This window comes from Macrotis lagotis, chromosome 4 (assembly GCF_037893015.1).
Source record: "Macrotis lagotis isolate mMagLag1 chromosome 4, bilby.v1.9.chrom.fasta, whole genome shotgun sequence".
In the NCBI taxonomy this organism is placed as follows: domain Eukaryota; kingdom Metazoa; phylum Chordata; class Mammalia; order Peramelemorphia; family Peramelidae; genus Macrotis; species Macrotis lagotis.
Window position 1 is genome coordinate 152,495,205 of NC_133661.1, and position 15,406 is coordinate 152,510,610.

A 15,406-nucleotide genomic window follows, 5' to 3' on the forward strand; every position below is an offset into this window, starting at 1 on the left:
TTTTTTGTAAGGCAAATGGGGTTAAGTGGCTTGCCCGAGGCCACACAGCTAGGTAATTGTTAAGTGTCTTGAGGCCAGATTTGAACTCAGGTACTCCTGACTCCAGGGCCAGTGCTCTATCCACTGCACCACGTAGCCACCCCTAGGGAATCATTTTTTTTTTGCAAGGCTCTGAATTCTGCAATTCCCCCCCCCCCCAAAGCTGTCTGACAGTCTCTACATTGTTTACATGCCATATATTGATGTAAATTGAATGTTATAAGAATAAACATAAACACCCCTCCCAAGAAGATAAGAAACTTCAAGGGGGGGGGAGGGAGGGAGGGAGGGAGAGAGAGAGAGAGAGAGAGAGAGAGAGAGAGAGAGAGAGAGAGAGAGAGAGAGAGAGAGAGATTGTACTTTAGTCTGTGTGCAGATTTCAATGACTCTTATCGGCGGTGAGTTGCTTTCCACCAGAAATCCACCAGAGAAGTTGCTTCAATATTTTTCCCTCAGTTGCTATTACTAGCTACCTCCACTCTGTTCCTCCCCACTCTCATTTATTCTATTCTCTTTCTCTCTCTCTCTCTCTCTCTCTCTCTCTCTCTCCCCTTTGATCCCAAAGTGTCTTCAATCTGAGTACCCTTTCCCTCGATCTTCCCTCTCTTCTGTCACCTATTCCCCTCATCCCATCCCTTTCCTCACATCCTTCTCCAGGGCAAAATAGATTTCCTCACCCTGTTAAGCGTGTATGTCATTTCCTCCCTGAGCCATTTTGGATGAGAATGAAGGCTCACTCATTGCCCCTTGCCTTCCCCCCTCCACTCCATTGAAAAAGCTTTTTCTTGACTCTTAATGTGAAATCTCTTAGCTTCTTCATCTCCTTTTCCTTCCTCCCAGTACATTCCCCCATTTTCCCCCCATCACCCATTGACTCCATCCCTTTATCACATCATACCTTTATATTCCACTCCTTCCTATGTCCTGTGTCTGTCTGTCTAAAGTCCCCTCTTTCATTGAAAGTCCATCTTTTCCCCTGAAAGAGGATGTTCAGTTTTGCTGGGTAGTTCATTCTCGGTTGGAAACTTAAGGTCTTTTCCCTTTCAGAATATTATATTTCAATCCTTACGAGTCCTTAATGTAGATCCTGCTAGATCCTGTGTAATCCTGACTATGGAGCCTCGGTAGTTTAATTGTTTGTTTCTAGCAGCTTTTAGAATTTTCTCTTTGATTTGGGAGTTTGGGAATTTGGCTATAATATTCCTGGAAGTTTTTCTTTTGGGATCTCTTTCAGGGGGTGATTGGTGAATTTTCTCAATTTCTATTTTACCCTCAGCTTCTAGGATCTCAGGGCAATTTTGCTCTATTATTTCCTTAAAAAATGAAGTCTAGGCTCTTCCGGGCATGGCTTTCAGATAGATCTGTTTTCGAGTTCAGTTGTTTTTACACTGAGATATTTCACATTTTCTTCTAATTTTTGGCTTTTTTTGGAAGAGTTTTATTTCTTCCTGCTTTCTTGCAAAGTCATCAGCTTCCTTCAGTTCCATTTTGCATTTGAAGGAGTTATTTTCTTCAGAGAGCTTTTTTATCTCCTTTTCCAGCTGGCCAATTCTGCTTTTTCAGGCATTTGCCTTTTTTTTTTTTTTTTTTGCTTTTTCCATTAGACCTAAACTGGTTTTTAACGTATTATTCAGTATTTTTTTTTGTATATCTGTCACCAAGCTTTTGATTTGGTTTTCATGATTTTTCTGCATTGTTCTCATCTCTCCTCCCAGTTTTTCCTCCACCTCCCTTAATTGCTTTTCCAAAGTCTTTTTTTGAGCTCATCCATAGTCTGAGCCCATTTTTCTATTTCTCTTGGAATATGGAAGATTCAATTTTGTCATCATCTGAGTATGTGTTTTGATCTTTCATGGGACTAAAGTAATTTTCTGTGGTCAGATTCTTCTTTTTCTGTTGTTTACTCATTTCCTCAGCCCAAGACTTAATTTATATCACTTCCAGGGCTTTGGGGTTTGGTTGTTTTTTTTTTTTCTGGGACACCCCACTGGGATCTTTATTCCTCCAAGGTGTTATACTCTCTAGCCTGTGCTTTGATATGTAGATGACCACAGCACTTCCCTCTGCACTGGGCCTATAAGGAGGGATCTAGCTTGGTTATTTAGTATGGAAGCCCAAATTGCAATGTGTTAGTGTAGGCAAACAGGGAGAGCAGAGAAATTTCTGCAGACTTCCCTTTCAGTCTCTGGGGATGCAGGCTGCTTTCTCAGGATTCTGCAGATTCTGCGGCTGCATTCCTCACTCTACACTCACCCAGGTGCAGCAGAATTCTCTCACTACCCCTTCAAATTGTTGCCTGTGATCTCTGGGCTGCTGTGGGCTTCACTGGACTGTGCCACAGCTTTTTTTCCCATCCCCTGGTCCTGGTGAAACACATCTTCCCCTCGGAACTTCTAAGTTTTCTTGGACTGGGAAAATGTAATAAATTATGGTTAGAGCCATACTTTGTTCATTTTGGGGGGGGGAGTTGGGGGGTCAGAGTTCCCAGGAAAGGCTGCCTTCACGCCGCCATCCTCTTGTCTTTCTTTTTTTTTTTAATTTATATATTGTTATTTTGTACAAATAATGTTTTTATGTACATTACTAAAATATTCTTGTTTAAGAGTAAACATACCCCCTCCCCCCGAAAAATATAGACCCACATGAGCAATAATGTAAAGGAGAGAAAAAAATTAAAATTGAAAAAAATAATAGTAGTTGTGTCCAGGTGGTGCAGTGGACAGAGCACCGGCCCTGGAGCCAGGAGCACCCGAGCCCAAATCCAGCCCCAGACACTCAACAATCACCCAGCTGTGTGACCCCGGGCAAGCCACCGCAACCCCATTGCCCTGCTAAAACCAGAAATAAAAAGACCCAAAATAAAATAAAATAGTAATAATAATAGTAGTAGTAGGGGCAGCTGGGTGGCAGACAGATTACCGGCCCTGGAGCCAGGAGCACCCGGGTCCAAATCTGGCCTCAGACACCCAACAATCACCCAGCTGTGCAGCCCCACACAAGCCACCCAGTCCCATTTGCCCTGCAGCCCCCCCAAAAAAAATAAAAAATGTGCTTCAGTCTGTGTTCCAACACCTCACATTCTTTATGATAAGTCCATCACAAAAGTTACTTCCATATTTTTCTACCGTTGACATTGCTGATTGCAACTCCCTCCATTCGTACTTCTCCAGTACCATATACTATATTGTCTCTCTCCTTTCACTCTGACTCTGCTATAGGGTAGCTGAGTGGTGCAGCAGACAGATCCCTGGTCCTGGGGCCAAGAAGCCCTGAGCCCACATACCACCCCTTAGGCCTAGCATCCACCTGGCCCTATGGTCCTGGACAGGCCATCCAATCCCAGCTCCTTGCAAGAAATAAAAAGAAAATGTGTTATATCTGACCACTCTCCCCCCATGGTCCATCCTCTCCTTTATCACTCACATCCCCCCCCCCCTTCCCCCTGTCTTCCCACTTCTTACTCCAGATGTCTATACCCCATTGAGTATATATGCTGTTTCCTCTCCTAGCCACCTCTGATGAAAACGAAGATTCCCTTGCTGCCCCTTGCCTTCCCCCTTCCCTGTCATTGTGATAGCTTATTGTAATAAAAAAAAATCGTATTATATGAAATATCTTAGCCTATTCCACCTCTCCTTTTTCTTTCTCCCATTACATTTCCCCTTTAGCTATTTACTCCATTTTTACACCACATTATATCTTCAAATTCAGCTTTCTCCTGTGCTTCATCTATAAAAGCTCCTTGTACCTGCTCTATTAGATGAGAAGGTTCATATGAGTATTATCAGTATTATTTTTCTATGCAGGAGTACATTTAGTTCATCATCATTAAGTCCCTCGTGTTTTCCCCTTCTCCACTCTCTATGCTTCTCCTGAGTCCTGTATTTGAAGATCAAACCTTCTGTTCAGCTCTGGCCATTCCAATAGGAACATTTGAAATTCCCTTGGTTGGATGTTCAGTTTTGCTAGGTAGTTCATTCTCGGTTGCATTCTAAGCTCTTTTGCCTTCCAGAATATTAAATTCCAAGCCCTACAAGCTTTTAATGTAGTTGCTGCGAAGTCCTTTGTGATCCTGACTGCAGCTCCATGATATTTGAACTGTGTCCTTCTGGCTGCTTGTAATATTTTCTCTTTGACTTGGGAGTTCTGGAACTTGGCTATAATATTCCTGGGGAGTGGTTTTTTTTGTTTTGGATCTCTTTCTCGGGGAGATTGGTGGACTCTCTCAGTTTCTATTTTGCCCTCTGCTTCTAGGATATCAGGGCAATTTTCCTGTAATAATTCTTTGCAAATGATGTCAAGGCTTTTTTCCTGATCATAACTTTCAGGTATTCCAATAATTTTTTGATTATCTTTCCTGATTCTGTTTTCCATATCAGTTGTTTTTTTCAATGAAATATTTCACATTTTCTTCTAATTTTTAAATTCTTTTGCTTTTGAAGAATTGTGTCCTGATTTCTCATAAAATCAGCAGCTTCCCTCAGTTCCATTCTACATCTGAAGGATTTGTTTTCCTCAGAGAGCTTTCTTATCTCTTTTTCCCTCTGGCCAATTCTGCTTTTTAAAGCATTCTTCTCCTCAATAACTTTGTTGAACTGTCTTATCCATTTGACCTAAGCTGGTCTTTAACATGTTATTTTCTTCAGCATTTTTTTGGATCTCCTTCACTAAGCTGCTGACTTCATTTTTATGTTTTTCCTGCATCTCATTTCTTTTTCCAATTTTTCTTCTATCTCCCTCACTTGATTTTCAAAGACTTTTTTTGAACTCTGTCATAGCCTGAGCCCAATTTCTGTCTTTCTTAGAGTCTTTAGATGCAAGAGCTTGTACTTCTTCATCTTCAGGTTGAATGTTTTGATCCTTCTTGGGATCATAGGCAAAGTATTTCTCAATAATGTTCCTCTTTTTTCTCTGCTTACTCATTTATTTCTCCAGCCTGTGCCTGGTTTTGGGGTGCTTCCTGAGCTTTTGTGTATTATTGGTACACCCCCCCCCAAACAAGGATTTCCATGTGTGAGGCTCTGTCTTCCCCCCTGTTCTGTGAATGACCATAAGCGCCCCCCTCTGCCACGGGGCTGAAGTGGGGAAGGGCCCTGCTGTTCTATGGGGGGGCCTAGACTGCAATCAGGATCTGAATGTGGTCAGAGCCCCAGAGTCCTGTTCCAGGGACAGAGGACAGAGCTCCGCAGCCTCTCTCTCCACTCACCTCCCTTGGCTCAGCACTCAGGCACTGGGGGCTCCTGCTTATGGGCTTCTACTTCCAGTTCCTGGATCTGGGCCAGGCAGTTTGCTGAGTGCCCTGAGGGTTGGGCTTCGGGTTCTCGTTCTTGCAGAGGTTCCCCCTGTTGCCGTGAGCCATGGCTCCCAGCACCCTGGGGCTGCCTCTGGGAGGCTGAAGTTCCTTCGCTCTGGCAGGCCGCCCCTCAAACCCCAGGGAGCAGAGCCTTTCCACTCTTTTCCAGGTTACCTTAGGTTGGAGAACTGCCTCACTGGATCCCTCTGGATTCTGTGTCTCGAAAATTTAGAGTCCTTAGTGTATAAGTTTTGAGGGAGAGAGAGAGCACCTAAGAGAGGATCCTCTCCTGTCGCCGTCTTGGCTCTGCCCCACTCCCCCCCTCTCCTTCATTTTTGAAGATCACAACATCAGGAAGGTGATGCCATGACAAGCACATGAATTGGATTTGAGTGAGGGGGTGCTGTGCCTCACTTTTATCTCCAGAGCTGTCTGGGTCCAATGGCCAAATATGAATCAGGATGACTGTGGGGTAAGCAGGGTTAAGTAACTTGCCCAAGTCGTCCAGCTAGTAAGTGTGAGAGGCTGAATTTGAATTCCTGTCCTCCTGCCTTGGAATTGGAAGTCCTCTATCCACTACACCATCTAGCTGCCCTACCAACCTAATATACCTACTCAATCACCCATAATTTGAGAAGCTTGTAGTAAATATTATCCCGACAGACTGGATTGTGTTATGTTACTGTTTAATGCTTAGCACCATTTTGCCTCATGGAGGGATACAAAGGAAATGTATGTCTCCACTCTCAAGAAGCTCACTAGTTGGTTTCAGTTGTATGGTTGATTGGTTGGTTGGTTGGTTGTTTTTGGAGACATCAGTTTTTTAAGTTCTCAAGAAAATTTTAATCCATACTTTTTTTCCTGCCTTTCAGGGCCTTCCTCTATCTTTGCTGTATATGTTGTACCTTATTTGCTTTACTTCTTCACCCAGGCACAATGGTGGTTTCCTCATTATCTATCAGAGTTGCTGTTTCCTCCATTTGGAATACTCTTCCCTTTTCCAATATTAATATTTAAAGGATTTAGCCCAAGTTTCCCACCTGTCTTAATGTCCTAACAATTCTGGTCCTTACCTACAAGTTCTTTCTCTGACCTCATTCATATACATTCTTTTATGAAGTATTTTTTTGTTATTAATATTATTGTATTATGTTTGTTCCCAAATAGAGTGTGAACCCTATTACTGTCTATTAAAGAGTGGCAGAGACTATAACACTTCCTTTGTATTATTTACAGTATTGAGGCTAGTGTTGGGTTCAAGAAATGCTTGTTGACTGATTGTGAAAATAGTTTCATCAGTATATTTGGGAGGAAGAGATTAACATTAGAGAGCCCAATTTGAAGGACATTATAGTAGCTCAGAAATTAATTAATAAGGAACATTAGACTAGAAAATAGAGAAATCCAAGCTAGATTTTTTTAATAAGAAATTTGATGGATTCCTCAACCAGACAGAATATAAAGACAGCCCTACTTTCTCCTCCATTATCAACCCACAGTTAATCCTAAATGAGCCTGGAGCTTGCTTTCCAATACCATGTGTTCTCAGAACTGAGAGTTCCAAAAAGGCAGGAGATTGCCCAGAAGGGCAGCCCTTAGCAGCAGTAGACTTGGCTGGTCTCCAGCTTTCTAGTCCTCACCATGGAGAAGACCTCCAGCAGTTTAGGTTGAATGACTAATAATGAAGCAAAAGGCCTTTGTGTCTATAATTTATAACTATATATACGTACATATACATACACACATACATACATACATACATACATATTACCAAATTCCAACCATTTTACTTAAGCCCAGTTCTTGTCCAGAATACCTTCATTTTGTATTTAAGTTTGATCCCAAATAAGGTATAAAAACAAGTTATTGGTTCTTTCCACACTTCTGAGGCAAAGTATCTAACCTGCCTGCCTTAAATTTGCTGATGAAATTAAATTGTGGGTGGTCTTGCAGAACTTAGTACTTAGGGTAACTGAGTCATTTAACCATATACATACATATACGTGTGTGTGTGTGTGTGTGTGTGTGTGTGTGTGTGTGTGTCAGAATTCCCAACATTGACTTGGGAATAAATGATACTGGGAGGGATTATGTAATTATTGGGGCTGCAAAATCAGGCAGGAGGAGCTTTTAGGGCCTGAAGATGAACCCTACTTAATATTTTATATTTAAGATTGTTTTTATTATCTCAATTCTTTAGCCTTCAAAGCATTCATTATAGGTTAAAAACAATGGTTTGTGAAACAAGGTAATGCTAGGAGACAGAATGACTAAAAGTTACAGTTAATCTCAGAAAGAGACATAAAAATTATAAAAATGAAACAACATGGTATTTATTTCAAAGATTTTGTTTTTCATTAAGGATAGGAAGGGGACATGAAAATAAATGACTTGTTAACTGAAAAAATTGAGAAAAATGAATTTTTTTTAAACATGTAGCTATTGGGCCAGCCATATAGTCTAGTAATAGTAAATAAACTGATCCCACTAGTCCCTAAAGGTATTACAATAACAGATCCTGAGTTTTTAAGGAAAAATTGAAGACCTATTCAGATTGTAATTTCCCATGTAAAGTGTTCTAACTGATTTCTCATGCCAGTTCACAAAAACCACTTCAACCTATAAGGCTAAATATGTTTCTACTCCACCTCAAACTATTCTTTATAAGATTGTTTTATTGAGTTAGTGAGCTAATGGCTCCCCTACTATGCAGAGTATCCCGAGAGTTTTAATATAGCTTTGTTTTAACAGGCTTTTAAGTTGAGAACTGTTTGTATTCTTTTTCATTTCTTCTTCTGTCTTCTTGACAGAGTGACAGAATAGTATGTTTTAGAAAAATGTATCCAAAGTGGGTGATATTTTAAATTTTGGCGCTTTAAAAAGGAGGAAGCCACTACTTCTTTGAATCTGTTAACCTATAGTCATGGGTTCTTCCAGTAGTGAAGATCTCAGTTCATCCCTTCCTTTCCATCCTTTTGATTCATTCTTGCATTTTTGGGCCAAGGACTTTCTCTGCAGTGTTAAAAAATTTCATGGGTATAAGGTTATTCATATATTTTCTTTGTCTTTTCATGTATATCTGACTAAACTTTGTCCATTGTGTATTTCCTGGAAGATCATTTACACCACTTCTTTTACCCTTTTTTGCTAGTAGTATATGGAAAAAACCCAAGCTTATCATCCATCTTATCTGTTCCCTTAGAGACTACAGTATTTGAAGATTAGAAGCCATATAATATGACTGGGAAAAATACTGTTGTTCAAAAAAAAAGATAGGGATTTGCATCAAAATGTAACTTTTATATTATCAAAAATCATTCATACTTACTAAAATGCTGCCCAGATCACTCTTTTACTCTGCACTCCTCTCATCCACCAGTAGTGGATATCAGATACAAACTAAGTTAGTGGCATTCCATTCAGCTGCATACAATAAAGGTCAAAAACTTGAATAATGTAAAAACTTCATTCACAATATATCTCATTCCCACATAATAATGAATGGTATATAAAACATACTTTTGAATCCTTACCATATATATTAAGAGATTTACCTCTAGAGAGAGACTTCCTGTGAAGAACTTTATGACTAATCTGGAGAAAGGAGAGGTTTCTGAGGTATCTTCTATTGTACCATCTCTTCCCTACCCCTCTGTATAAACGTTTGTTCCATGTATATATTTTTTTCACCTTATTTCCTAAGGACAGGATTTGTTAGGCTGGTGAGAGATAAAAAAAGACCCCTCAGAAAGAGTAACAGAAACTTTAACATTTTCATCAGAGTCTTACCACATAATCTATTCAGGATTCTTGAAATATTGGTGCTGAGTGCTATAAAAATATATTTAGATTGGATCTTTCATTTCTGAGATGAATATTTCTAGCCATTGACTTCCTTCCCACAAGTCACTTTCCCTTCCTATTGCCCCAAGGTTACTGTCTGTTAAGGAGAAAGAATGTTCACCACTCTGAAACAAAATGATGGTTAATGAGATCTTGTCTGGTGGGTCCTAAGTGATTATGAGAATAACTGCATGGTGAAATACAAAGTACTTATCATTGCTTTACCACTTTTCTTATCTTCAAACAAATCAACCTTTTCTTTATGGTTTGACATCTTTTGTAACAGGAAGCATTCCAGAATGTAAGCCTGTTTTTTCTGTTTTTAAGCTTGCTACTCTTTAGTCATCCACTGACAAAAGCAGTATCTGTCCAGTGTCATTTTCTGATCTTTTTTCCCTTTCTGTACTTATCCTTGTTGCCTGGACCCAGGGCAAAAAAAAAAATTGTGTGCTTTGACATTTAAACAGGCCACCCAAACCTGTCTGTCTAGGTTTTCCCTCCTCCCTTCTGCCCTTATCAGTGCTCTGGCCTGATCTCCTTTTCCACTCATTCATTATTTTTCTAGTTTGCAGACTACCCTGGGAGAAACACCCAGATTTATAAACATGTGTTCCCTCCCAGCAGTTTCTGGGTTGGGAGTTACATTCATCTTCTAATTGTGTGCCTGTTCTCTTTGCAGTTGCACTAGTCTGCCCTTATAAATGAGATGCCTATCTCTGAGTCTTACCTTGCTCAGATAATACATTCTAACTCCATGGACTTTGCTCCTAGTCAAATTAGTAAGGCAGTAATCAGAGCAGCCCATCAATGGGAGGAAACATCCACTTGAGTTCACTATGCTGCTAATAGCTAGAAATCATTTAGTGTAATTGTTTTTTTTTTTGGCGGGGGGGATACCCAAAGAATTCTGAGAAAAAAGGAACTAGTCGTTTTGGAACCTCTCAATCTGATTATGCCTTTGACTACTTGTTTTAGAGCCCTTCTTGTATCCAGGATGAAAGATACTAATAAGAAGAGTGGTTACCTAATGATGTAGCCAAAATTCTATCCCACCTTAGTGATTGAAGATTCCTGCTGAAAGAATTGAATTCCTTGTCCTAGCCTTGTTTAATGAAAACACCCTAAAGTCTTGTCTCAGAAAGAACTAATTTGATAGCAACATGGCTATATTATTAAAGAGATGTGTCCTGCTTCCTGATCCTAGAATTTTAAAGTTCTTTGGTCTTTAATATTCTATATCCCTCTCATATTAAAAAGGGTCTTTATACTCTTGAGTTCTGTTCATGTCTACAAAATTCTTTCCAGATTTCCTCCTTACGGAGACAATTCTACATTAAAAGGAAAATTAGCATGGGGAGTATTGTCCCCTCTAGTTGTAGTCTAAGTCCCAATTCTGTACTTTTCTAACTCAAATAATAAATTTTAATGTTCAGTGTCTTTTCCCCTAAGGAAGTAAACTTTCACAATATATTATCTCATCTGGTATTATTGTTTTTATTTATTTGTTTGTTTGTATGGGGTTAAGTGGCTTGCCCAAGGCCACACAGCTAGGTAATTATTTATTAAGTGTCTGAGGCTAGATTTGAACTCAGGTACTCCTGACTTCAGGGCCAGTGCCCTATCCACTGCAGCACCTAGCCGCCCCCCAGGTACTGTATTGTTATCCCTTTTTGAAGATGTGGAAATTGATGTTCTGAGAGGGTAACTTGCCAAGGGTTTACACAGCTAATAAATAGCAGAATTGGAACTCAAACTCAGTCATTCTGACTCTTACATTCATTATCCCATGATGTTTCTCATTATCGAAAGACTGCCTTCTTTAGCCCATATGTTTTCCCAGATACTTTCTAGAATGACACTTGTGTTTCTTCTAAGCATCTTTCAAAAGTCCCAGTGTCATTGAAGCTAGCCCCAGACCAGCCTAAATAACCATGGCCCACTACATGAGTTTCCACAAACCAGGATGCTACTGATATAGAATCCATTCCCTCAGTAGTTGGGAATTTTGTATCAGCTTTTTATTGGTATTTATTTTTTTGGTATTCTTTTTATTCCAGGCATGTTAGTGGTGAATGTGACATGGAGAAACAAGACCTACGTGGGCACCCTTCTTGACTGCACACGTCATGATTGGGCACCCCCCAGGTGAGCTCTCTTTTAGATTTTTATTGAAAATCAGATCTCATTTATACAAATGAAGACTGGTCTAAATAGAGAAATACTGCTTAGGAGTAGGCTAAACCAATAAAAATGATAGTACCTGAAATTAATCTTATTCAGTTTCATATCAATCATACTACCAAAGAATTACTTTATGGAGCTTAAAAAATAATAAAATTCACCTAGAGGAACAAAATTTGGTCAAGAATGTCAAGAGAATAGAAGTGGGAAGGGTGGGATTGGGGAGAGGTAATTATCAGTATGGGTTTCAAACTGTACTACAAAGCCAGTTGTGTTCTAGGTAAGAAATAAAGAAGTTACTTAGCGGAACAAAATAGAGAAGCAAAAGATACAATAGTCTGACATTTGATAAGCCCATAGATTCAGCTGACGGGGCAAAAGAACTCAAGACTCAAGAAAATAGAGGTTCGAGGAAGAAATTCTCTTTGAGTTCAATAGGAAAAGTTATAACAGGGAAGTTCACAAGTAAAATAGACGATTTTGGTTAAGTATGAGGCCAGTTTTCATATAAACAAAATCAGTGCAGCTCCAATTAGAGGAGAAGTGTGAAATGAGGGAGGGGAGAGTCTTTGCAGTCTAAATAAGAATCTCATTTCTAAGATTAAAGGAAACTGAGTAAAATTTATAAGAATAACAATTATTCTATTCTGCAAATAATAAATATTCAAAAGCTATGAATAAGCAGTTTTCAGAGAAGAGTAATCCAAACTATCAATAGCTATATAAAAAAATGCTCTCAATTACTAATTAGAAAAATGCAAATTAAGTATCACCCCCTGACAAAGTTGCCAAAAAAAGGAAAATGACAAGTGCTGGAGGGTCTATGGGAAAACACTGGGTATATTAATACATTCTTAGAACTGTGGACTGGTCTGACTGTTCTGAAAAGGAGTTGAAAATTATGCTATTTAAAAGCTATTAAAGGGAGGCACAGTGGATAGAGCAACAGCTTTGGAGTCAGGAGTACCTGGGTTCAAATCCGACCTCAGACACTTAATTACCTAGATGTGTGGCCTTGGGCAAGCCACTTAACCCCATTGCCTTGAAAAATCTAAAAAAAACCCCAAAACTGTTAAACTTTGACCCAAAAATAGCATTTCTACGTCTATATCCCAAAGTGATCAAAGAAAGAGGAAAATGACCTAAAACAATATTTATGTTACCTATTTTTCATGGTGGCAAAAAATTATAAACTGAGGATATGCCTGTTGGTTAGAGAGTGGCTGAATAAGTGAGAGTAAATAAATGTGATGGTGATGCTATTGTACTATAAAAAATGATGAAGAGGGAGGATGGTTTCAGAGAAACCTGGGAAGACTTGATCTGAACTGATACAAAATGAAGTGAGCAGAACCAAAACTGTTGTTTATATGACTACAGCAATATTGTTAAAAACAACTTTGACAGATTTCTAATCAACACCAATCACAATTCCAGAGTACTCTTGATGAAACATGTCCCTTATCTTCAGATTGGGAGGTGATATACTCAGAATATGGATTCAGGTTTTTGGGGGGGTTTTTTTTAACATTGATAATGCAGGACTTTGTTTTGTTTGACTATATATGTTTGCAATGAATTTTATTTTTCTTTATCGTGAATGGGGAAGGGATGTGGGAGAGAAAAAAATCAGGACTGGAAATAAAATTGAATTAAAAAATGGAAAAGAAAATGAAGTCTGACTCTTCCTAAGGACTGAAACTGGGCAGATAGCAAGATATCTGCCCTTTTTTATATACGTTATTATTTGTACTCTTTATTCAGCCTTTATTCTTTATACTCTCATATATAAACCTAGATTTTTCCTATAGCCATCTGGTCATAACTAGGCAGCAGTGCAGATCATACACACAGATGTTTAACTTTTACTGATGATTGAAATTCTGTTTCTTCATCAGTTTTTAGGTAGAGAAGATTGGCCACCTTCCCTATTTGATAGTGAGTAAAAGAAGTGGTAAATCTTAAAGGAATAGGTCTCCACGTTGCACTTTAGATTTTAATGTGTACTCTCTAAAGCAAATATAAAGGAAGAAAAGTGGTACAATTCTGTTGATACTATGAATAAATGTAATGATATGCCCTCTAATAGAATTAGTAGCTCTTTATAAAAGCAAGAGCTGGTTTCATTTTTTCTTTTGTATACTTTGTGCAGAGCACATAGACTCTTAGTTAAATGCATGCCAAGGGGTGGCTAGGTGGCGTAGTGGATAAAGCACCGTCCTTGGAGTCAGGAGTACCTGGGTTCAAATCCAGTCTCATATAATAATTACCTAGCTGTGTGGCTTTAGGCAAGCCACTTAACCCCATTTGCCTTGCCAAAAAATAAATGAATGAATGAATGAATGAATGAATGCCAAATAGGATTGAATTGAAAAGAAACCAATTGATAGGACTACTTAAAGACATCAGGGATGGTGTAACCAGCACCAGACATTCAACACCATTTAAAAATTTTCAAGACTAAAAATATCAGTATTTTCAAAATATTTTTGCTAATGATGCTAACAAGTTCTTGTTCCAACACCTTTTCAGACTGACTTCTCTTATTTTATAATGTATAGAGTGGTCCAGAGTAAATAGTTCTTGAATATTGTTCACCGACAGGTTTCTTCCAGATGTCCCAACATCAGTTGTCCAGGGAGATATAGACTCTTGTCCCCAGTTCCTCTCCTATCCCCCTGCACATATGAGAGTAGTCATTTAGCCTCCTATTTCAGCAGAAGGCACTTCCTAATCCATTCTTTGATGTTGATGCCCTGTTTAGGTGAAAAAATAGGGAATTAGGAAAATGCCTGTTCCATGGAAAGTACTGTTCCATTCACAATTGTTCCATGGAATATACAGTAATATTCCCCAAAGAGATTGTTTGAAAAGATTATTGGTTTGTTTTGGGTGGGGAGGAAGGCAATGGGATTAAGTGACTTGCCCAAAGTCACACAGCTAAGTAATTATTAAGTGTCTGAACACAGATTGAACTCAGGTCCTCCTGGCTCCAGGGCCAGTGATCTATACACTGTGCCACCAGTTGCCCCCTAAAGGATTCTTTAGCCTGTGGTTGAAGGGCTTTGTTAGTCTTTCCCAGTTCTTTTTAGGTTTTTTTTTGCAAGGCAAATGGGGTTAAGTGGCTTGCCCAAGGCCACACAGCTAGGTAATTATTAAGTGTCTGAGACCGGATTTGAACCCAGGTACTCCTGACTCCAGGGCCAGCGCTTTATCCACTACACCACCTAGCTGCCCCTCTTTCCCAGTTCTTAAAGAAATGAGAAGCCTGAATATTGGAAGCTGCTCATAGACTATCAGTTTAGCAGATAGACTGAATCCAGACAACAAACTAAGCCATTCCCCCATATACCCCTACCCCCCACCCCTTCAAAAAGTAACCAAAAAACTGTTAGAGCTATAAACAGTACAGGATGCAAGCTTCCTTTTTTTTTTTTTTTTAATCTGGGAAGACAGATTATCATAGCAGCACTCTCCAGGAGACACCCTCTGAGAGAAAAAAAATTCTCTCCAAATCAATAAGTTAAGCCCCACTTGCATAGTTCACAGGCAATGTTCAAAGTACCTCAGTCCAAGAAAGTCCACCCTAGGTAGAAATGTCTAAATACCTGAATTCCTCCTTCTTGCTGAGGTTTTCTTGGACACTTCATAGGATAGTCCTTGGAGAACTATACAGCCTGTGGGCCTAGAGGCAGGAAGACGTCAGACACCATGATCAAATCACTTAACCCCATAACCCCTGCTGACCTCAGTGTCCTCTGCTGAAAAATGGGACTCCTGATAGTACCAACCTCCCAGGGTTATGAGGATTGAATGAGATCTCTGTAAAGTGCCTGGCACCATGCCTGGCCACAGTAGACACTATGTGAATGCTAATGAGGATGCTGACGTGGTTGTCATGGTGAGCCAAGGACATTCCCTGCCTTTAGATGTGTCGATTGGGGGAGAGCTGAGCCAGCTAAGTTTTCAGAGCTTACCAATGTGTCAGTCATTAGAATTAATGAGGATGGAGTTCTGTTCAGATGACACCCAGGCAGTCAGGAAGCTCAG

The 15,406-nt window shown here is 39.5% G+C and overlaps 1 protein-coding gene across 7 annotated transcripts in view; it reads left to right on the forward strand.

Moving 5' to 3' along the window:
• The window catches only part of ZNF609 (zinc finger protein 609), a 241,562-nt gene that overhangs the window by 214,654 nt on the left and 11,502 nt on the right, over positions 1-15,406 (forward strand). For all 7 annotated transcript variants that reach the window (XM_074234383.1, XM_074234382.1, XM_074234387.1 and 4 more), the window contains one exon: positions 11,233-11,320. In XM_074234383.1, coding sequence (XP_074090484.1) covers positions 11,233-11,320 — 88 coding nt within the window. The remainder of the gene's footprint in view (positions 1-11,232; positions 11,321-15,406) is intronic.